Source organism: Eschrichtius robustus, chromosome 2 (genome assembly GCF_028021215.1).
Source record: "Eschrichtius robustus isolate mEscRob2 chromosome 2, mEscRob2.pri, whole genome shotgun sequence".
NCBI classification, from domain to species: Eukaryota; Metazoa; Chordata; class Mammalia; order Artiodactyla; family Eschrichtiidae; genus Eschrichtius; species Eschrichtius robustus.
The window spans coordinates 159,084,671-159,107,301 of NC_090825.1; the positions used below are offsets into that span (position 1 = coordinate 159,084,671).

The following is a 22,631-nucleotide window of genomic DNA, read 5'->3' on the forward strand; positions in this document are numbered from 1 at the left end:
ACCTGGCTTGTGAGGACCTTTCAGATTAGGTGAGGAGACAAACATAGATAACTGGTCTTGAGATTAAGAAATCTCCTCTAAGACACAAAAGGTACCACTTTTGGAATTAGCATAAATCCAGGGCAAACTTGATTTTCACAGTAAAAGTGGCTTCTCAGTTGAAAGAAAGGGATGTGAAAGTTAAGGTGGAATTCATGAACAAAGTGTTAACTGGGAAGAGGGAAACAAGTGAGCAAAAGTCAGAAGCCCCGAGGGTGCCAGGCCTAGCTGGAGACTGAGGTCATCAGGTGTGGAGAGAGTGTACCAGAGGCAGGGGCCGGGCTTAGAGGACCCTCAATGCCATTCTCAAAAGTCTTTCTCTGTAGGTAAAGCGGCTGCTTGATCAGACCTGCAACTTTGAAATGATGAAGCAGAATTTTAGATAGTTGTGACAATTCAATTGTAGGGCAGGAGCCTAGTGTAAGAGCTGAAGGGAGAGAGGAGCACAGGTAATAAATATACAGAGAAAAGTTTCACAGAAGTGTCCACACTTCCTTGGGGATTGGCCAAGGGACCAGGAATTGTGAGCCTATGGTCAATGCTGTTTCACCTCTTTGGAAGAGGAAGCTTGTACTGCCAACCCAGTGTGTGTGTGTGGGGGTGTTCAACCTGGGAGGAAGGAGGGAGTGGTTTCCGATCCTGCTCCCAACACTCCACAAAGGGCTCTTAGTGACTGTGTGGCCACTGCCACTGTCGCTCCGCACATTGAGCTCAAGCTAAGAGCTGGTTATGGTAGGAAAATGACATTGGAGGTGAGGATTCGGGACAAAAGTGTGTGTGAGGCATTTCTAGCGAACTATTATATTAAAATCTGAATTCACAAACCAGATCCATGGTGGGGAGGGGGGGATGAGATAGTTCATTACTCTCCTAACTCTCAAGTACTTAGGCTACACGTCCATTCCCGTTGTAAAGTCAACTCCAATTTATAAAAACTCCATTTACCATCAACTTCCCCTGACAACTCCAATCGTCCAGGCTATAGATGCACAGTTCAAAGGCCTCAAGCCTTCCCCTGATACCTTCTCACATCAGCTGCACAGAGATCAAGTCGCACCCCTCCAACTCACCCATCTTGGAGGGAGGGAAACTGAGACAGTGTGGGGAAGGGGTTGCTCAGGGTTTCCATACCAGAGTCCTCCCAACGGGAGGAAATGGCACAGATGCTGCTGGCATACAGGCCTATGCTCTAATCCTAGTTGGCCAAACGGAACTCAGTAGAGTCACCTTCTTGTCTGAGCTTTAATTTCCGCATCTGTAAAATGGAATAACAGTCCCACTTAGCACTGCTTCGAGAATTATGCAGAAACGATGCCAACCTGTTGACAGGTAGCACATGCTCAAGAAGGTTAATGACTAAGAAGGACTCCAATGCTTCTGAGTACATCCTTCACCCTCACTCCCCACCCAGACAAGGGAACCACCAACATACCAACTCTGTGTCCAAATGTTGCTTTATCTTTCGGCAGGAAAGATCTTCACAGTATCAAAAGGAATTGAAAAAACAAGTAAAACAAAAACAAAAAACCAAACACAAAGAAAGCAGTGTTGGGCCAGCAGTACCATCAGCCCCCAAGCCCAAAGGCCAGCCCAGCCCCTGGGCTCTGAGTGTGGAGGCTGCGTAGCACCAGGAAGCGGTTCTGCGGAGGTCCTGAGGGGCCCCAGCACACACGGCATCTATTCAGCTTTTGGTTGGTCCAGGATGGCAGGGAGGGTCTTGGGCAGGTGGGTGGCGATGTGAAGGAAAAAGGTGTAGACCTTCAGCTGGCGGTCAGGGTCTCAGGACACCCTGAAGAAGCTTGATCTGGCAGGGGCTGAGAAAACAGAAGAGCATGGCCACATGGTGAGCAATGGCCCCCACCCTAGCCTCCCCATGCTGGCTCTGAGTCTCCACAGGTGCCCATGGAGGCAGGAACAGCTGCCTACTATTTTTGTCCCCTGGGCTGAAAACATTGAACAGACTTTCTCGATCACCTCCAGCAGGGGATGAAGGTTAAGTCACAATCGGGGGGACAGAGCCCCGGCCCCAGTGAACATCATCCTAAATCTCAAGGAATGTGGACAACACTCGAGCCCACAACGCTCTGCTGTAGGCTAGAGTGGAATAAGAGCCCAACCTCTGGCATTGCGCTCCTGTTGACAGTGAAGAGGCCACCTATGCACTCAAACTCCTGCCTCAGGCTCCAGGTACATGGCCTGGGCTGGGTCCCGAGTCTGTGCCAGCACTGCTTTCTTACGCACCTGGGGCTCACAATCACGCTATGAGGAGGGTGGAGAAGGTCAGAGGAGAGCATTCACTGGAGGGGAGCATCCCCTGTCTTGAGAAAGAGATCAGCCAAGAGGGAGTGGGAGAAGATTATGGCTGGATGAGGTTTCCTAGATGACAGGGGCATTGGGCTGTGGGAGGAGGTGTGACCCGTTTTCTCTCATGAAGGGCAACAGATGAAGATGCCTGGAGTCCTTGTAGCTCCTGGTCCTTGTGGAGGTGCTGAAGAAAGGCAGGAGGGCAACCCAGCCCTAGCAGAAGCTCCTGGGGGCATGGATGTATCAATCTGGCAAAGGATCAGGATGCCCAGGCCCACAGAGCAGAGGGGATGAGGTGAGTCTGAGGACAGTCCTGACTCTGGGGTAGTACAAAGGTGCCACAGGGAGCCCAGCCCTGAAGGCTGCCCCTGGGAAGCTGAGGTCAGTGTCAAGGGTGGGGGGATCCTGACCCAAAAGGGGACTCGGGGACTCAGCCCAGGGTCCAGGAAGTCTGTTTCCCTGGCACTGGAAAGAGGAGGAAGAGGACAGGTGAGGGCATCCTCCTGGGGGGTCCCTGAGCTCGGCCCACTTGCCCCAGCTTCCTGTTGCCTTGAAGGCAGCTGTGTGGTTGCCAGCCAGAAAAGGCCTGACCCCAGGGACGCATCTTAGGGTGAACCATGGCACTGCACAGCCATTAAGCCCCAAGTCCAGGATCAAGGCCTGCCAGCCAGCCATCTCTTTTGCCCTTGGTTCCCAGCCCACCACTGCCTTCTCAGTTTTCAGCCTGGAACATCATCTGATATGTCAATGTTTCAGACAAAAGGACCCTTGCAGGTGACTGGGAGAGGAGGCCAGAGCCCAGCTGTGGGCCAGGCTCTTCTTCCAGGAGGCAGTTTCACTACCAATTTCCTCATGGAATCTGTCCTGTTTGGGGAAGAGGGCCCACCTATTCCTCTATGCCTAAATGACCTCCAAGGCCTTGGTCTAGCGTGGCTGCCCTGTCCCTTGGGGCTGGGTCCTTTTCACATGGCTTCAACTGGGAAGCACCTTGGTAGCCTGCATGAAGAAGCCAGGCCAGGCAAATGAGATTCAACCCTCAGGCTGATAATGTCAGGCGTGGGAGCAGCTCTCTGAGGCCCATGGCCTCCTGGACACTTTGGGAGGCAGCTGGTGAGGGAAGTAGAGGCCTGGCAGTGACACCCCAGGAGATGGCAGGGCTGGAAGGGCCGTTCAGGAACACAAGCAGGAGAGCTCTCAGGAGAAGAGATGTGGCCGGACGAGCACCTAGACCAACTCTCTGTGCCCCAGAGCATGAAATGGCCTAGCAGGGGCACAAAAGGTGGCACAGCATGGGATGAGGGGGTGCATGCAACACTTGAGGGGGGTCTCTATACCTCACTGGGCTGTGCTGGGAGTGGTTTTCTTGAGGCTGAAGTTGGTCCAGTTCACGGCAACTTTCTGACGCGTTTGCTTTGCAGAATCCAAACAGAACCTGTTAGGTTCGGGAGATGCCAGAGAAGCACAATCAGAGGTTCCCTCCTCTCCCCACTGGACCCTCTTCTAGACCTGTGTATCATGGTCACTAAAGAAACCAGGTCAGCTCTGCACAACCCCTCTGGCTCCCAGGTGTTGGGGTCTAGCAGTATGGGGCTTCCTGGATGAGATGCCCACAGGCCCAGGGGACAATGTGTAAAGAGAGTGACACTGCCTTAGGATACAGCCTCCCTCCTCACCCTGTATTTTACTCTAGCTATACTGAGATGCCTTCTGTTCCTTCAAGGATGATGTGTTTCTTCTGCCCTCAAGCTCTTTTCGTTTTACTTGGCCCACTCATTCCTATTCCTCAGGTTTCAGCCTGGTTACCGCCTTTTTTGGGAGGGCTGCCCTGGCCACCCCACCCTTCAGCTTGGCCATTCCTAGGCCCTAGCCCCATGCCCTTACTCCTCGGACAGCACTTATCACTGGATTGTATGTTTATGGCTCTCTCTCCCCACCTAGATGGACTGTGTTTGATTTGCCTTTGCCCCCAAAACTCATCCCAGGCAGAGCAGAGGAAGTGCAGGTGAATAAAACTGGAGAAAGCCCTTGTTCTTGGGGCCTGACATGCCTCCTGCTCCCTGTCCCTTGCACCTTCCCAGATGACCTGTCCTGCCAAATCATCCTGGCTACCTGTGTCCCAGCAGATAGGCTGGTGGGAGAGGGCCTGGAAGTGCTGGACAAGCTCTCCCTCCAAGGGCACATGGCTAAGGGTGAGGCCTTTCTGAGAGGCTTGAGTGTGTGTGTGTGTTGGGGGGGGGGGGGGGCCCTGGAGTCCACCGTGAGTGGGAGAGCAGGCAGCCTCACACCTACCTCTTGAAATACTCCACCTCCCGGTCAGTCTCATCCATCTCCACCCCATCCATGTCCTTGGGCAGGAACACATCGTCTAGGAAGACACAGCCAGGAGGGCTCAGTGCTCACCGCCAGGTGTCTGGGTCATGCTTTTGGGGCAATGCTGCTCACATGTGAGGACTGCCCTCCACCCCATGGCCTGGCTGGGTGGGGGGTCAGCCACTCAGTTCCTGGTGCACTCACCCAAGGAGGAGGCTGACTTCTCCTGCTTGTTGCGGCTCCGGCGGCTGCGGGCCTTGCCCTGTGGCAAGCTCTGTGGCCTTGCTGGGCCTGGGGGCTGCATAGACTCCTGCTCCAGAGGCCGTGCCTTGGCTTCACCTGGCCAGTTTTGCCAGGAGCTGCCCTTCTCCTTGTCAGCTTTGGGGCTGCTAGCCCAGCCTGGTCCTGGTTGGGTTCCCTGGCTCCCTTCTCCAGCCTCGGCACAGCTGTCCACTCTGGGAGGCTCTGGGGCCTTGCTTGGCTGCTTGGGGCTGGGGGTCTGGCCCTTGGCACTGGGAGTCTCAAGGTAGGCTGGGGACTGGGGAGCTGGGCTCACCTTGCTCTTCTTGGCCTGACTACCCTGTCTCTTGCCCTTCCGTGGCTTGCCACCTGAGGCCACAGGCTCAGGCAGCTCCTGCTTGCAACCAGGGACCTCCTTTACACTTAGCTCCTCAGAGCTAGGGTTACCTGGCTTGGGTGTCTTGACCCAGATCACCCGGGACAGGTTGGGCACGGTGTTGAGTCTCCTCACTAGCCCGTTCTCAGGGATGATACCAGGAGGGGGGCCCCTCACCTCTGTCCATGGTGGGTGGAGACTTCTCATTTCTGCCCATGGTGGGGCTGGCTCGCCTGGAGCGTGTAACATATGGTTCTGAGGGGAGCCCAAAGTCAAAGGGGACAGGTCAAGGTTAATGTCAGGCCGTTGCTCTGAGGAGCCATTGAGGTTTGAGGGGGCTAGACTCTGAGGCTCTGGCTCAGCAGCCCCCTCTTTAGTGAAGCCATTGCTGTTCATGCTGAGCTCACACACACTGAAGCTGGCGCGGATGGAGTCCTTGACAGTGTTCTTGATCTCCTGTAGACGGCTGCTCAGAAAGCTGTTGACCCGATCCAGCTCCCGATCGGGCCACTCCAAGAGCCTCTCCCTGGCAGGCCTCAGCTCCCGGCTTCCAGAAACACTACGATTTGCCTGCTTTAGAGCTTCTGCTGCCAACTGGGCCTTCTCCTTTTCCTGCCAATACAAGAGGCAGTTTCCGCAGGGCCTTGGCAGCTGCCAGGCACAATGCGACACCTGACACGTCTGCCTCTGGCCCAGTTTTGCCACTAACTGGCTAGAGGCAGGGCCTGGCAATCCTGGCCTGCTCACCCTGCAGTAATGAGGATGAAATGCAATCAGATAGGTACATGTCCTGGGGATGGAGGCAGTTATACCCACAGAGGGTAGGGTTTTTACATCTTGTTCATCCAGGGCCCCAGTATCAGTTCTAGGGCCTAAAAAGGCTAAGGCAGCTAGGACTCAAAAGGGATAGGGTCTGCCTCCCAGGCATAAGCTTAAGCAATTCATTCACTTGCTGAGTCTCAGTGGACTCATCTGCAAAATGGGGACAATAATTCTGGAGTGAAGACCAACGTGGGGGTGCATTAAGGAAGATGGCTGCTACAGAGGCATTCTCTCCAATTCTGCAGGTGGTAGGGGAAAAAAAGCCATGACATCAGGTAGGTCTTTCAAGAAGGAAGATGTGGGGCTGTGAGACTGCCATGGTAGATCAGACTGCTCTGGGTGGCTGGGAATGTGTGTGCCCTCCTGATGCCCCATAAGGGAGGCTATTGGAGAGGGCCAAGTTCCCATAGGAAGGCCACTCGGTGCTTAGTTGGCCTCAGGCAATCAAGGCCATGCCTAAAGCATGCCCAGTGGCATACAAGACACAGCCACATGGGGCCCCCACAGCAAGATGTAAAAGCAGCCCCTTTGCCCAGGTGAGGACCAGGAGGCCGAGGAAGGCTGGACCCTGCCACTCAGCATTGACAGAGTCAGATCTGGAGAATGAAAACAAGTCTGTGGGCTCTGAGTCAGCCCACCCCTCTGCCTAACCTCAAGGCACCAGCAGGTTAAGGAGGCCTTTAGAGGGAGATGGGAGACAGTTGTCAAAAGCCAACAGGAACAAGGCGGTAGTGGTGTGCTAGGGGGCCAGATGATTTCACCATTTCACCTATTTCCAGCTGATTTGGGAATGGAGAGGGAGAAACAGGATGAGTAAAGCGAGAAAAGAGGTCTTGCGACCACCTCAATGTCAACTTAAAGAGGGTGACCCTGTGCCCCAGTGGGCATACATTTATTTATTCTCTCATCTTTTTGAAATACTAGCTCCACAGCTGACTAGGACCACAACTGTGGGACCTTGGACAAATCACTTACTCTCCCTGAAGCTTAAAATCTCCATTTGTAAATTTGGGAGAAAAACTGCCAACCTATATACGTCAGAGGGTCACTATGAGGACACCTGAGTGGGTGTGTGCCCCTTTCCCTGGGCACTAATAAGGCTTTGCCTTGGCAATGTGGTACTCAGGTGAGGAAGAGAAACAGTCTAGAGCAGCTGTGTGCCGTGGAGTTCAATGCTACAGAGCTCTGAGGCCATGGGGATGGACAAAGAACTGGAAGGCCCTTCACTCTGCTCCTCCTCTGCACTAGAACAGCTTTGCTTTTATTTGTTAGGAATTGAGGTTCCATGGAAGATTTCAATTGCAGAAAAGAGTTTTGCTCTCTACAAAAGACTGAAAACTACTGCTGTAGAGGGAGTGACGTGGAATCATGTATAATTTGGTAGTGAGAGAAGGAGAAAGCACAGATCCACGCATTTCCTGCTATGTACCATGAGCCTGGTACTTCCCCATGTTGTCTCACTTAATCCTCACAACTGCCCTTGCTGTGTCGTTATCCTCAATTTACAGATGAGGAAACTCGACTTTGGAAAGAATAAGGAACTGGCCCAAGATTACATGCTAATTAAGAGGCAGAGTCAGGAAAGCACACCCAGGGGTGATCTTCAGAAGTTGTGTTTTTCAATATCCTTTGACATTCATTTTTTGACTTGTGACTCTATGAGGCACTGGGAATTCAGCCATGCGTGAGACAGTCTCTGCTCACTGACTTGAATCTGCCAGGGGAGACGGACATGAAAACAGGCTGTTTAATTCTGAGTGCCAGTGACAAGAGGTACAGGGAAAAAAGCACAGAGTGCTCTGGGAACCCAGACTGGGCCATCAGGAGGTGGTTGCCAGAGAAGGTAGTATCTCCTGAGCACTGAAGGGTGAACAGGATTATCCCGGGAAGTGTGAGACAAGCACTTTCTAGACAAAAGGAAATAGAAAGGCTGGGAAATGGGAACAGGCGAAATATTTAGGGAATGCAAACATTCAGAGGGACAGCTGGAGCACAGACAGATTTCTTCTGGTGGGGGGGAGTGGGCAGGAAGGCCAGAGGGGCAGACTGAGAGATGAAGCTGGAAAGCTAAGCAGGGGCTGGATCCTCAAGAGCCCTGCAGGACATGCTTGAGCCACGATTTGACCCTAAGGGCAATGTTCAGCCACTGAAGGCTTTTTAAGCAGTGGCAATAGGGTGTGAGCTCCTTGGGAGGTAGCACAGCCAGGACTTTTGGTTACGGGTGGGGAGAGAGAATGAGATGAGTCATGAAATCAACATCGACAACCACTACTGCTGTTGCAGCAGCTACACTGACGAAGCGTTCACTCTGCCCAACCTTTCTGTGCATCACTCTGTTTTATTCTTGCAAAAGCCTTGAATTAGGTTCTACGGTTATTCTCATTTTATGGAGGAAGAAACTGAGGCTTAGAAGTTAAGTGATTTGCCCAAGGTCATACAGCAAGTATGGCAGAGCCAGGTTTCAAACTGGGGTCCAATTCCAAGGCCCGCTGCTCTCCATCACCATGATGTAGTCCTCCCAGGATGGCACCTGGGGTTCTGGTTCAGGCAACTGGGTGGATGGTAGTGCCGTTAACTAGACAGACAACGGAGAAGGAAGAGCGGGCTCTTTCGACAAAGATGACAAGCTCAGTTTGGGATATGCTGAGTTTGGGTACCTGCGGGACATCTGTGAGGAGGTGCCCAGCAGCAGTAGGAGATGTCACCATGAAGCGCAGGAAGGAAATAGGTGGACATAATGACCTGGGAGGCAACACTATCTAGATGGCTGTTTCCCAAGGACCTGTCCTCAAGGGGGAGGGCCAGGCAGAGGAAGAGGCACTCACAAAGGAGACAGGACAGAAGGCAGAGAAAAAGTGAGAAATGTGGAGAATGTGGCCTCCCCATTGCCCTTTCCCCACCCCCACTTGGCTGAGTTGGAGGAGCCAAAGAAAACAGTGTTTGAAAAGGAGAACAAACAAAGTGTGAGATGTTGCCTAGTGGAAAAGAAGATGGAACAGGAGAGAATGATTTGGCAACAAAGAACTCATTGGTGGCTCTGTGGAGCGGTGAGCTGACAATTGCAGAGTAAATGCAGATGACATCTTTCTGTGATGAGGAAAGAGACTGGGGTGGTGTGAGGTTGTATGCTCAAAGGACAGTCTGCTTTCAAAAAAAGAGAGTACTGGGCACAGTGAACTGCTGACGGGAAACAGCCCAGAGAGGCTGGAGCCACACAGCAGGAAGCTGGTGTTAGACTGAGGAGGCAGGAAGGACTGCACAGGCCTTAGGTAGGAAAAGGGCTAACTCTTCCCTCATGACAAGAAGGAAGTCTGCAGGTGGGGTGGTAAGACACTGAAAGAGTGCCTGTCCACTTGGCTTTTAATCCTTGTTGAAACAGTAAGGTTATCCTGCCAAAAAATAAGGTGGGGGTGGGGAGAGCCTGGCAGTTGGAGCAGAATGGACGTCTGACAAAGGGACTGGGGAGAATGGAAGTGACGAGGAGCCAGAAGACTAGAGAGCAGCAAAGTGGGGGGCTCAGGCACGTGGGAGACCACTCGGCCTGGGTGCCACAGATAGATTCGATCCAGTGCCTTCCTCAAGGTGTAGAAGGGGAGAGGCAGGCTTGGGTCGAACCCAGGACTGTGGTTCTTCTGAGCGGGTGTAAAGGAAGGGCAACCGGGCAAGGAACTAAGGACTGGTAGGAGAGTGAATGAATGATGGTCAAGGTAAGAGAAGAAGGACAGGTGACAGTCTTCAGTGGATGAAGAGTGGTGGTGGGAGGTTGTAGATGACACAGCCAGGGGTTGGTTTCAAAGCAGCAAGGGTTAGGACATGAGAGAGAGAGAGTCATGGTCCGGAAATTGATGAGGGAGCAGAAAAATACCCAGCTTTACCTGTCTCCCCAGGTGGGTAGTGGGTGGATGGTTCTTGTGGAAGCTGTGTTTTTGGTGGACTGCAGTTAAGTCTGGGAGGTGGAGGAAGGGTACCGGGGAGGAGGTTGATGTATAAACAGATAATGACCATGATCGCTAGTTACAGGACATCAGAACTACCCGCTTCTGTGTTGTATCTTGGCCTCTAGACTGGGCAGGGCAGACAGTAGCTGTGCAGGAAGTTTCTGAACGAGTGAGTAGAGAATGATAAAAGGCAGACTAGAGAGATGTGCGAGGTGCAGCCGTAGCACAGCGTAAGGTGTTACCTGAGGAAGACTGCAAAGAAGGAAACATATGAATTGGGCTTGGGAGGAGGTTTTCAGAAGGAAAAGGAGGGGGCAGACATGAAGGAGAAAGGATATCCAGGCATAGCGATTTATGAAAAGCACACCAGGCCTGGGAAATGTGAAGTGTGCTTGCTGGGACCTAACTGGGAACCACTGCCTTGGGAGGCCAGGAAAGGCCAAAGAGACCACTGCTGCCCACTGCACACTTCTGGCCAGGCAACGCTGGCTAGGAGACAGAAAATGCTGACCATTTTCTGAAGGCAGTGGAGGGACCCTTTGGTTTACTACTTCAGGCTGCAGGGAAGGGGTCCTGGTTTGTCCTTTGGTTTGGAAAAAGATGGAGAATCACTGCTGCTTTCCAGAGCACCAGGGCTGTTTGACCACCCAGGACCTGGAGCTAGCTAGCTGTCAAACCCATTCTCTTCGGCTGAGCTCCTGAGTGTGGCACTGTGCAGACAAAGCTGAGGGCAGGCAGGCCAAGAGGTAATGAGGTGGCAGGGGATGAGCCATCAAACTCTGGTGCTCGCCTGGCAGCAGGGCTGCCCAGGAATAGCTCCCCTGGTTCTATCCTCAGCCTTCTGGGAGGAGCTCACTCAGCCCTCAGGCTGGGTCATTCCCATGGCTTCAATTACATCCCCATGCCAGCAACTCCCAGCCCCACACCTCCATCTCCACTTGGACGTCTCATGAGAATCTCCGAGTCACCGTGTCCCAACTGAATTTCCAGTCTTCTGCCAATTCCACCCTTGCTCATTAAAGGTACGCCATCCTGACAGTCACCCTAGCAAACACCTGGGAGATAATCCCTGACTCCGTCATCTCCTTGTCCTGCAATCAGATCACTTGCCTCCTCTGAAAAACCCATCTCTCTTGCTCCAGGCCCACTATCAATCATCTCTCCCCTGGTTCTTGGTTCTCGAGCCTGGAGTATCACCCCTCCAGGCTACCTTCCATACTGCCACACGGTCATCTTGGGATGCAAATCTGGCAAGTGCATTCTGTGATTAAAGCCCTCCAGCGACGCCCCCCCACCCCCGCAGCTGTAGGATCAAGTCAAAGCCCTTAAGCAGGGCCCACGAGGCCCTTCCCTCACCTCCACTCTCTCTCCTGCCTCTCTTGGGTTTGAGCTCTGGCTTCACAAAGGTGCTGTGGATGTGCTATTGCCGCTGCCAGGAGGGCCCTCCTGATGAATCTGTACTCACTCCCCATGACTCAGCTCCCAAGGCAGCCTCGTGGTACAGCCATTTCCAGCATGCCCAGGCAGGACGGGGGGCTTCCCTCAACCCAGCACTTGTCACACACTAACGTGCTTGTCCAGTTTTGTGTCAGTCTCTCCACTGGACTGAGTTTCTCCAGGGTGAGAACTTAACTGCATCATATTTTAGCTCCCAGTATTTGCAGAAGTGTTTGCTGAATGAATACCTGACTAAGGCAAATCCTGGGCTTTGAGGAATCCAGCAAGCGGCTTCTGACACTATGACTTGTTTTTCCTCCAATCACTGGCCCCCAGGCTCCCTCACCCTGATGCCTCCCAAACTTATTCAGACCTTCCCAGAGCAGAGAGCCGCCAGCACCATTCATGCCCCAAAAGTCCTGGGGGCGAGGGATTCCTCGGGGAGAAGAGGTGGTAGAGCTGGGCTCCCGCCACACCCACCTTCTTTTTCAGTTTGTGCCGGGCCCGCTTGGCGGCCCTGGCGCTGTTGGGGACTTTGGGCTCCGTGCTGTTGATGAATTCCAGCAGCTCATCCACATCTCGGTGGTCCACGGCGGGCTCCCCAGGGATCCCGCCCAGGGCGCCCCCCTTCATGGGCAGCTCCTCTTTCCGCCTGGTCAGCCTTGAGCGGAGCTTCTCTCGGATCTCGGTATAATTCCGACTCGTCGGGGCAGCGGGTGGCTGGGGGAGGGGGAGGTGCTGACGTTACACCCTGGGCCTGGGAAGCCCGTAACACTCCCACCCGCTGGCACCAAACATGTGGTGAGAAGCGAGACAACTGTTCTTTCTACCACAGCCACTAAGACCAAATGGCTTCACCCTCAGCCAGGCCCGGAGCCAAGGCAGTGGTGGGTGGAGGGAGTGAGAGGTACGCAGCAGTGTTGGGAGCACACTGACTTGGGAGCCAGGAAAGCAGGTTTGAGCCCAGGCTTTGTCACTCAGAAGCTGTATGACCTTGGGCAGGTTCACTGAGTCTTTGTGGGCCTCAAGTTTGTCATCTCTAAAATGAGGATAACAACCGCTAGCTCAAAGGTGACCAGCAATGTAATTACTTTCATTTCTTCTGTCCTCAACTGCTCTCCCTTAGCCAGCAGCCCTTTCCTCTTCACCTTATGAGACTTCTGAACTGCTTTCTCCCCGTCCAGAGACAGCATGTACTCTGCTCTGAGCCTCCTCCCTGGCACCATCTGTGTTCACTACCTGTCCCTCGGCTGGCTCTCACACTGGGGACTGAGAGCCTTTGCTTCCACTCTGCCTTCATCATGCACAAGCCTTCACTTCTCTGTGATTACACACGTATACATACTCATCAGAATCATAGCTTTCCTCTGCCACCTCCTTTCTTTTTGCCTACGGAAAAAAAGTGAATCTTAAGAGAAACCATGAGAAGAGCAAAGGCAGCAAAATGTTAAGAAATCTCTACCTCACCAATGTGCTGTGAGGATCAAGCGAGTGGACACTGGTGTGAGGACTCACAGGGTCCAAGCGCAATTATTAGCCCCATGAGCAAGGGGGCCTCGGGGAGAGCAGGGTGCTCCTCTGGCTCCCCTTGGCTGGCCACAAGCCCGCTCTGGCCTGGGCAGGGCTCACTCACCGCATTGTGGCCGAAGAACTCACAGTAGCAGCAGTCACAGAACTTCCCATCTCTCTGGTGGGTGGAGGATGAGGTGCAGGAGCTACGCTCTGAGCTGCTGTCCTCTTCCTCGCCCAGCCCCTCGTCTGCCTCGCAGGGCTGGGGCAGCTGGCAGGTCAGGCCACTATGGGTAAACTTGTGCCCCTTGCACCCAGGGTCCCTGCTGACGGGGGAGAAAGACAGGCCCAAAGGTGAGGAAGGGCAGGGCAGGAGCAGGCCACGAGGAGCCCAGGAAGCATCCCCACCATCACCTTCATCTGCCTCATCCCACAAAGGCCAAGGCAGTCAGACTAAATCAGAGCCTCACAAGAACAGGGCAAACACTCTCACTGTCCCTCAGGGCCCAGCTCAATGGCGTTATTCTGGAAAGGTTCCCTGTGCCTCCCCTGCCCACGCCTACCATGTGAGCCTCCTGGACTCTGAGGACGCCAGGTATACTTCTATCCTACTATCATGCTTTATAGCGATGGTCTGTTTACCCATCTGTCTTTCAGACCAGAGTGTGTATTCCTCAAGAATAGGGACTATGCCACTTCTATTTTTGGGTCCCAGTGTGTAGCATAACAACCTTGTACACAGTAGGCGCTCAGTAAATACGTGTCTGAACAGATTAGTGGACTGATGGCTCCCTGGAACATCCAAAGGAGGTCAATGTCCTTTTACTAAGGTCCTTTTTTCCCTATTTTGTTTGTTTTTGGCCATGCCACGCAGCTTGTGGGATCTTAGTTCCCTGACCAGGGACTGAACCTGGGACCCTGGCAGTGGAAGTGCCGAGTCCTAACCACTGGACCACCAGGGAATTCCCTCTAAGGTCCTTATGATTGAGTCTGAATCACTGGACAGAGCTGCCTTAGCCATGGGGCCTTGAAGTTAAGAAAGCAAATGTGCCTTGTGGGCCACAGACTCTAAGAGCTACTACTTGCGCCAGATACTGTATACAGCATGTTATTTCTAATAATATTTCTAATATTTCCCCAAATCCTGCAAAATAGGTGCTGCCATCCCCACATTGCAGTGGAGGAGGCCAAGGCTCAGAGTGCTTCACTGCTTTGCCCAAGGATCAGCTAGGACTCAGTCTGTGTACACAGCTCACGCTCTCTCACTGCACTGCTCTGCCTCTGGTTTTCCGGAAGCATCCTGTAATATAGACTATTTTCCCAGGGTAAGGAAGAGACAGGCCTGCAAGGTCCCAGAATTGGAGCCAGAAGAGTCAGAGCTCTGGGTTGGCTATCAGCAGTAGGAGTGCCCCAGGGCTAGGGCCAAGGGAGGCAGGAGGAAGGGTGGGGCAAGGAGGAAGGGTGGGGCAAGGAGCAGGGGTGGGTCAACACTCCTACTCAGCCTTGAAGCAGTTACAGAAGACAGACCACCGCCCTTCTGCTTCCCATAAGAATATGGGAGTAAAATCTCTGAGCAGGGAATGAAACAGGAGGGAAGGGGGCAGGACATATCCCAAGGACATGACATAAACTGATTAGAATCAAATGGGTCCAAGATGGCACACAAGTCAACTTCCACTAGACCTTGAGCCTCTGTATATGCTTACTGTAACACATCAGCAAGCTAAATGACACACCAACAGGCACCATAACAGTTCCAAGATGGACCAAAAGGATCAAAAAGTGGGCTGTGGCCCAATTCCTGGAAATCCCGCCCCTTCCCAAAAGAGCTGGAACACTCCTCCCACTCATTAGCCTATGAAATTACCCACCCCTATAAAAACTGACAACCCCCATACCCTGGTGCCTTTCTTACCTTCTGAGATGGGAGAAGGTGAGGGAGGTTCCATGGGGAAGGAATCATTATCAAGGTGCTTAGAGGACTTCCCTGGCGGTCCTGTGCTTAAGATCCTGTGCTTAAGACTCCGAGCTTCCACTACAGGCGGCACGGGTTCGATCCCTGGTCAGGGAACTAAGATCCCACATGCCGCCAGGCGTGGCCAAAAATCACACACATGTGATTTACAATATAAAAAGATAAATCTATCTTCTCCAAAAAATTGTATCTTTCATTATATAAATATAAACTTTCTCAGTACTTAAGAGTTACTTCTAGGAATCTATCTTAAGGACAGAACTCCTGACTCAAACAGATTTGTGTGCAAGAATGCTTATTACAGCCTAGTCTATAACAGTTAAAAACTAGAAATGCCTAAATATCCAGGAATAGGGGAATGATAAACTATGCTAGAGCTGTACAATAAGACATTATGTGGCCACTGAAAAGTTTTCTGAAGAATTTTAACTGGGGAAATGATCATGGTATACACACACAAAAATATATAGAATGTGGACCTCGTTTTGTTATTTATATATATTATTTATATATAGAAACATCACAGGACTTCCTTAGTGGTCCAGTAGCTAAGACTCAGCACTCCCAACGCAGGGGGCCTGGGTTCGATCCCTGGTCAGGGAACTAGATCCCACATGCCACAACTAAGAGTTCGCATGCTGCAACTAAAGACCCTGCATGCCGCAGCTAAAGATCTCGCATGCTGCAATTAAGACCCAGCGAAGCCAAATAAATAAATAAATATTAAAAAAAAAAAAAAAAAAAAGAACATCAAGAAGAAAATGTACTGCAGTGTTAAAGTTTAGGTTGCCAGGAATTATTTTCTTCTTTTATATATTTAAAATTTTTATACATTTCTAAATTTTTCCAAGTTTTTAAATAATAAACACATATTTCTTTTATAATTGAACTATGGAAAAAACATAAACACAGTCTACCCTTTAATTTCTATCCCAAAGGTACCCTTTGCAAAGTTTCCCAAAACTCTTAAGTTCAAGCTGTCAGGGAGTTTGCTCTTTGCGCCACTCACTTACCTGTGAGTGCTAGTGAGCTGCTGAGAGCTGGGTGGTGGGAGGAGGGGCCCGCTGCAGTGCCCGCTGCAATGCCCACTACAGGGGTGGCTGCAACCCGAGAATGGTGGAGGCATCTTCAGGAGCGGCATGCTAGTGGAGGGAAGGTGGGGGCTCTGACATGGCCCTGGGGTGTGGGGGGCAGCAGCCACGGCAATAGGGCATTCTGAAACCTGGGCAGGGAAAGGTGCTGCCGGGGTGGTGGGCAGCAGGTGCGGGTGGGGTGGTGAGCCAAAGGATCCAGGGTGAGATGGGATCAGCAGCGCTGGTTGGGGGTGGTGGCCGGTGGGGCTGTTAGGTGGAGCAGTGAGGTCTGAGTGCCGGTGGTGCTCCGAGATGGGGAAAACCTCACCTGTGGGCGGATGGGGGAGAGAGGTGTCAGTGGGAGCCCAGATCTTGGGAAGGAAGCCCAACGGCTCATTGCTGCAGCATCCTGCTTACTGCGACCAGAGGGAACATGCCTGGGCACAGCCTTTCAGCATGGTGGACTTGTGAGCTTTCGGAAAAGCCCAGCAGTACCTTGGGCTGGAGAGATTTCTCTTCAGGCAGCAGCTGGACAGGCTGAAGCCCAGGCCTGAGAGAGAAGGCACCAGGAATGCCAGCCCCATGCAAGGCCACAACACCTCTGCTGGCATAAACAGGGGATACATGTTCTGTCTCTCAGTGCCTCTTTAGGACCTGCCTGTCAACAGGCATTCCTCAGGCCCAGGGCAGGATCTACAGAAGCCAGTGGAGCAGCAAGTTGAGGCTCTGCCTCTGGGCCACGTGGACTGAGGCAGCCAGGGTATGCCAGACTCCCGGTTGGCCCCAGATTTCAGAGGACAAGTGGGAAAAGGCTTTGATGACTCTCTCTGGCTTATGCACCAAAATAACTGGAATTATGCATTACTCAACTTACAATTCTGGGGGCAGCACCACTTTGAAGAATTCAGGTCCTCCATTTAGAAGCAGACAGTAATTCATATTTACACAGTACATCAAAAACCCAAGATTTTTTCTTTGGGTCACTAAGCGTTATCTCAGGGTCTAAAAAAGGCTTACACAGCTGCAAAACTGGCTAATAATCAAGGCAGCTCACACTGCCAATCTCTTGTGGATGGAAGTGCAGTGCTTTTATAAAAGCACCCATCCCCTAGACGGAGAAAAGGAGGCACCCAGGCCCTCTGTGCTGCTGCAGGAGTCAGATGATCTGATTCCTAATTCCCTAAAGGCCCTTCCAGACTTCACTTTCTGTTCAGCCAGTGCTTACCAGGTCCCCTCTTGGATCCAACGGGAACAGCTATCAGAGCCAGTGCCGGGGAAAGGATTCCCACCAAGACAGTCAAGGGCTAGATTCCCTGCTTGGCTTCCACCAGAACAGCTCCACTTTTACTTATTGGGTTGGCCAAAAGAGTTTAGGTTTTTCCACAAGATGTTATGGAAAAACCCAAACGAACTCTTCGGCCAGCTCAATATTTTAATAACCGATCTTCTGATTTGTTTGAACAAAGCGGTTAGGAAAACAGAGCTCTCTCCACTTATGGGGCCTGGCTGTCTTCCGAGCTTGGAGACTCACCAGGGATGGAAGGAGGACTCCCGAGCGAGCTGCCTGGCACGGCCCCACTGGAGTGCGGGGAGTTCCAGAGGCCCGAGAGCTTATGTGCTGACAGGAACGAGCTGGGATCCCAGTCCCCTGAGTTCCCATGGCAGGAGGAGGACGAGGATGAGGACGATGAAGAGGAGGACGAAGAGGAATGAGAGTCACCCCCACAAGACTGCGATTTGCAGGATGTGTGTGACAAGGAGATCTGGGGAAGGGGGAAGAAAAAGGTTCATGGTAAAAGAGGAAACATCAGAGCTAACCCTCTGCTGCCTCAGCTTCCCCAGGGACACCTCCTCCTCCAGGCCCCCATGCCATGGCCAAAGCACAATTCCCACAACTAAAGGTGCAAGGGCAAATGCGGGCCAGGCCTTTGCCAAGAGGGGCTGTGGTGCTCCCAGTGAAGTATGTGGATATGATGAGAGAGATTCTGGTAATGGCAGAGACTGCCTGTCAACTGTGGGCCTTTGGGGAGTCCTGAGAGCTGGCAAGGAGAGGAACAGTCTTTAAATTAGGAGTCCCGAAGCTGAACTGATTCTGGGTAAAAGAGAGGGGCTGGGGGGAATAAGAAATGAGAAGTCCGACCTCTGTGATTCAGGAGATGGCACTTAGACAGCTCCTAGGCATCTTGGAAGCCTTCTAATGGAGGCACATTGCAGACCCTCAAACTGACCTTTGCCCTCCACATCATATTGGTTGGCTTTTGAGCTGCCAGAGAGCTGAAGGCAGCACAGTCACAGGGAAGGGTCAGGATCTCAATCTACCAGTACATCTGAGCCGGCCCTCACACTGTGAACTGTCCTCAGGGGCTGGTGGGCTGCCTGAAACCTCTCTTTTCTTCCCCCAAATGTGAACCCGAGCTGCTAATGCTGTGTGGATGCAGCCCAGCAGCCTCTTGGCACCTGGGCATAGGTGTTGCCTGAGGAGAGCCACCTGAGAGACAAGGCAGCAACGGCTCAGCAGCCTGACTTCTTTGGGCAGGCAGTGCTCCTGCATTCAGGGACCCCTTCTCAGCGGTTACCTACCGCCACTGCATGTTCTCGACCTGTCTGCCTTTCATCTTCCTCCATGCTCTTTCGGCAACTCTGGCAGACCCATAGAGGCATCTCGCCTAGGAGATTCTTGACGAGCTTTGGCATGAAGTCAGGGGGCAGCTTCTCACCCTGCAACACCAGTCCATTTTGGGAAGGGCCTTCTTCCCAGCCTTTGCGTTCCCGGTGACACAGCAGGCAGCAAGTCTGCACAGACTGGCTGAAGGTGGGGGGAACCTGTCCAACAGACAGAAACAGGGTTTCCCAGAAGGGGAAGGGCTCTGCTTAGAAATAATATTAATAATACTAATGACGTCACTTATTACGTGCCAGGCACTGGGTTAGGCACTTTATTTACCTAATTTTAGTCCTTGTAACAGCTCTGCAAACTAGGTGTTATCATTCTTCTCTTTTTTTTAAAAGAAGAAACAGATTTCAAGAAGTTAAATAAGTTGCCCAAGGTTATAGAGTTAGTGAGTGAACTAGGATTTGAACCCTAGTGAGGGTGACTCCAAAGCTCATGCTCAAATGCCCTAATGCCCCGATGTCCCCAAATCTTGAACGTTAATGAGAAGATGGCCCTTCCTTCTCTGGCATGTCTGGGAGACACCACAATCCTTGGGTGTCTGTGAAGTCTATAGACCAATCCCCACCTGAAAGAAAAAATGTTTGTTAACGCAGTTTGGGGGAACATGTAGGTTTCCTGAAGAGCTGCACACTTCCATTAGGATCACAGCAGCATTTTGGAGGAGCCAGTCAAAGAGTATCAACTCAGCTGAAAACTGAGTTGGAGGGTAAGGCAAACCCTGGTGCTTCTGAGAGGCAGTGAGGTATGGTGAAAAAACCCTGGGCTTTGGGGGTCAGACTGACACGCATTCTAATCCTTCCTTGACCACAAATTAGCTGGGTGACCTTGAGCAAGTTATTGAACTTCCTGAGCTCTGATTTCCTACCTACCTTGCAGAGTTGTTGTGAGGGTTGGTGCCTAGATAGGGAAAGTACCTAGCCCTGTGCGTGCCGATAGCATGGTCCCAGTACACAGTAATTATTATTTGGATTTTTTTTTTCCCTTCTAGGACAAACTTCACCTAGAAATATGTCTATAGGTTTTCTGTCACATTGAGGGGTACTGACTGGGAGACTGATTGTGTCTAACGACCCCAATTAATGGCTTTCCTATATCCTGCAACTTTGTACTATAGTCCCTTCTCACTCTGACAGTCATGTCACTTTCTTCAGCCAACGGGATGTTAGCAAACATGCTGCCAGCATAAGCTTGAAAAGTGTGTATGCATTTCTACTTGCCTCCTTGCATGGCTGGTCTTGCTCGCTCTCGCACCCCTGCCATGCCATGTAAGCATGACCAGGCTAGCTGCTGAAGGGATGTGAGAGACATGTGGGGAAAACTGAGTCTTCCCAGCTGATTGGCCAGCAGATCAGATACACGAGTGAGCACAGCTGAGATCAGCCAAGTAGGCCCCGATCAGCAGAAACACCCAGTCAACCCAGAGACTCATGACAAATAATAAATAGTATTGTTTTAAGCCACTAAGTTTTGGGGTGGTTTGTTACACGCAGTAGTTAACTGATATACCTTCCAAACTTACCCACCACTAGGTAACAGGTATTTGCAGAAGCCTAAGCAAAGGCATTAATAAGGGTATCATTTTCATCCTACCAATAAAATAAATGGCATCATCTTTTTCGAATAAAATCACCTTCTCACAATAAGTTGGCATCAGGGTATCCTTAAATCTGTAATGTTACAATTACACTGACCTGGGTCCCTGGTTTCTAGAAAAAGAAAGGAATCAAACAGCAGTACCAGGAGCATACTGAAACATTTACAGAAGTACAAGGACCTTGGAAAAGAGTACCAGAGAGAGAGAGAAAGAAAGGAATCTTACATAGGAACTCATGTGAGATGCTGCCTAAACAGTCTGTGCCAAGGGGACATTTCAGTGAGCAAGTCAGCTGCTTAATGGCAGCTGCAAAAGAATATAGGTTTCTAGAACCCATTGGTGATGGGTATCTCATGGAAAGGGTGGAAGGCTGATGGAGAAGGATGGTGGTCAGATAAGTTACGGCAAGGGAAGCCTTTCTGAGATGTGTACCCAGGAAACTTTCCATAGCTACAAAATGCCACAGTAACTCCAGAAGGAGGAGGTGAAGTCAATGCCCAAGTCCCTTTCCCTGTGAGAAATAGAAAAGTGACCATATTTTTAAGGCAAACACCAGGACGTGTAATTTTACTACAATGGGGTTTCATTTCATTTCAGTGTTAGGTTCTATAGTTATTACATAAGATGAAAATCTTGTATGAGTAAAATTATTCTCGAAATTTTTTATATAGCCTGTAAAGTACAGTATATATGGTTTTGTAGGTACAACCAAGAATTCAAATGTATAATGTAAATGACAATGTGTAATAAGTGATTTTTTGTTTTCTTTTAAAAGTGAAAACAGAATTCTTATAAGTTAAATATGTAATCAATGTGACTGTACTTAGTGCCAGAGAACTTGTGGGAGGTGCTGGGGTGTAATAGAAACAACACTCACTTTGGCATTAATCCTGGGCCTCCATCACTTACCAGCTGTATAATGCTGGGCAAGTTCTACTTATTCTACGTCTCTCCAACTATAAAATGGGATTAAGTCCTGACTTGCAGAGTTGGCTGTGAGCATTGTGATAAAGCACCTAGTGCCAGGCATATATGTTGCTCAACATATGGCACTAATTATGAACATGATGGGGGCAATGGGAAACAGTATTTAAAATCAGGATTACGACTGAAAATATAGAATATACAATCACTGTATTTTAAGAGAAAGCAAGAGTCTCTCACATGCAATGAACTGAAGGTGATTTTTAGGCATTTTAATCTGTCCTCACTCCATGAAGTCATTCCTTAAGTCCCCCAAATACTTCCTGTACTCTCCTATGTCATGCCTTTGCTAAAGGGGATCCTCTGCCTACAACCCCCTTCCTCCCCACATTTACCAATAAGTAGAAGGGCAAGGCTTAAATAAGGCCCAGCTTAGGTCCAATCTCACCCAAGCTTTCCTAGAGATTCCCTCTTATAATTCACCTCTCCTTCCCATATCCCCACAGCACATTGTGCCTTTGTTACAACATCTGTGCCTTCCACTTAACTTATTTATCTGTCCCTTCTACTAGATTGTGCTCTTAGAAGGCAAGTACCAGATCTGATTCTTGTCTGTATCCCTCACAGTACAGCACAGGGCACAGGCTCAGCTGGGCACATAGTGGCTAAATCAGATTTGTTAAGTGTCCCCATGGCAATACAGCTGGCAGGCAGTTTGGTGAGACATTGCTTGAAATTACTGTTTCCCACAGAAAAAGGCCATCTCCCCACCCTGGACCTCCACCCAAATGGTTCCAATCTCAAGTGTGGAAGAGTGGAAGATTGCATTCCTTGGGGATTACAATGAGATTCCACATTCATGGAAATAACATGACTTTCCCTAGAGCCAAAATGGTACACATGATAAATAAGAATAGCCATCAATGGAAGTGAATTTACAGGGCAGGCTGCCTTTCTAGTTAAAGGAAGAAACACAGGGCCTGGAAAGCTAATTAAGTACAATCTGAAGCAGGGATATACCACCTACATTGCATAAGGTTGCCCAGAGGATTAAGTGACATTAGAGATGCAAAGCACTTAGCTCAAGGGATCCATACAGGAGGTATTCAATCTATTATCTAGGCCCCTTGGCTGGTCTGTTCTTAATAAGTCTACACTGGAAACTAGCTTATCCACTGTCTTGAGTTTGGTATACTCGATTCTTTCTTTCTAGGCCCAGGTAGTTCTGGGGGCCACCCTCAAAGCTGTCTTAACTCTAATCTTTGGTGCCTGCCCCTGGGTGAAACTCCCAGTGGAGCCTGGGGACTTTTCCCTCTGACATTTTCATCTCTACTTTAATTGCCAGAGGGTTGTGGGAATTCCAATCCCTGGAGATATTATATACAGTTAATACTACCAGATTTTTCAAATTTTTGC

The 22,631-nt window shown here is 50.8% G+C and overlaps 1 protein-coding gene across 11 annotated transcripts in view; it reads right to left on the reverse strand.

Annotated features, from left to right (window-relative positions):
* Positions 1 to 1,475: 1,475 nt before the first annotated feature.
* FAM193B (family with sequence similarity 193 member B) overlaps positions 1,476 to 22,631 on the reverse strand; it is a 31,285-nt gene continuing 10,129 nt past the window's right edge. For 7 of the 11 annotated variants that reach the window (XM_068536455.1, XM_068536461.1, XM_068536460.1 and 4 more), the window contains 9 exons: positions 18,604 to 18,846; positions 17,555 to 17,786; positions 15,964 to 16,351; positions 13,100 to 13,301; positions 11,947 to 12,186; positions 4,858 to 5,881; positions 4,633 to 4,708; positions 3,678 to 3,775; positions 1,476 to 1,853 (listed from right to left, as the gene is read on the reverse strand). In XM_068536455.1, the coding sequence (XP_068392556.1) occupies positions 3,679 to 3,775; positions 4,633 to 4,708; positions 4,858 to 5,881; positions 11,947 to 12,186; positions 13,100 to 13,301; positions 15,964 to 16,351; positions 17,555 to 17,786; positions 18,604 to 18,846 (2,502 nt within the window). In that variant the 3' untranslated portion in view covers positions 1,476 to 1,853; position 3,678. The remainder of the gene's footprint in view (positions 1,854 to 3,677; positions 3,776 to 4,632; positions 4,709 to 4,857; positions 5,882 to 11,946; positions 12,187 to 13,099; positions 13,302 to 15,963; positions 16,352 to 17,554; positions 17,787 to 18,603; positions 18,847 to 22,631) is intronic. The other 4 variants (XM_068536456.1, XM_068536458.1, XM_068536457.1 and 1 more) reach the window with 4 other exon arrangements.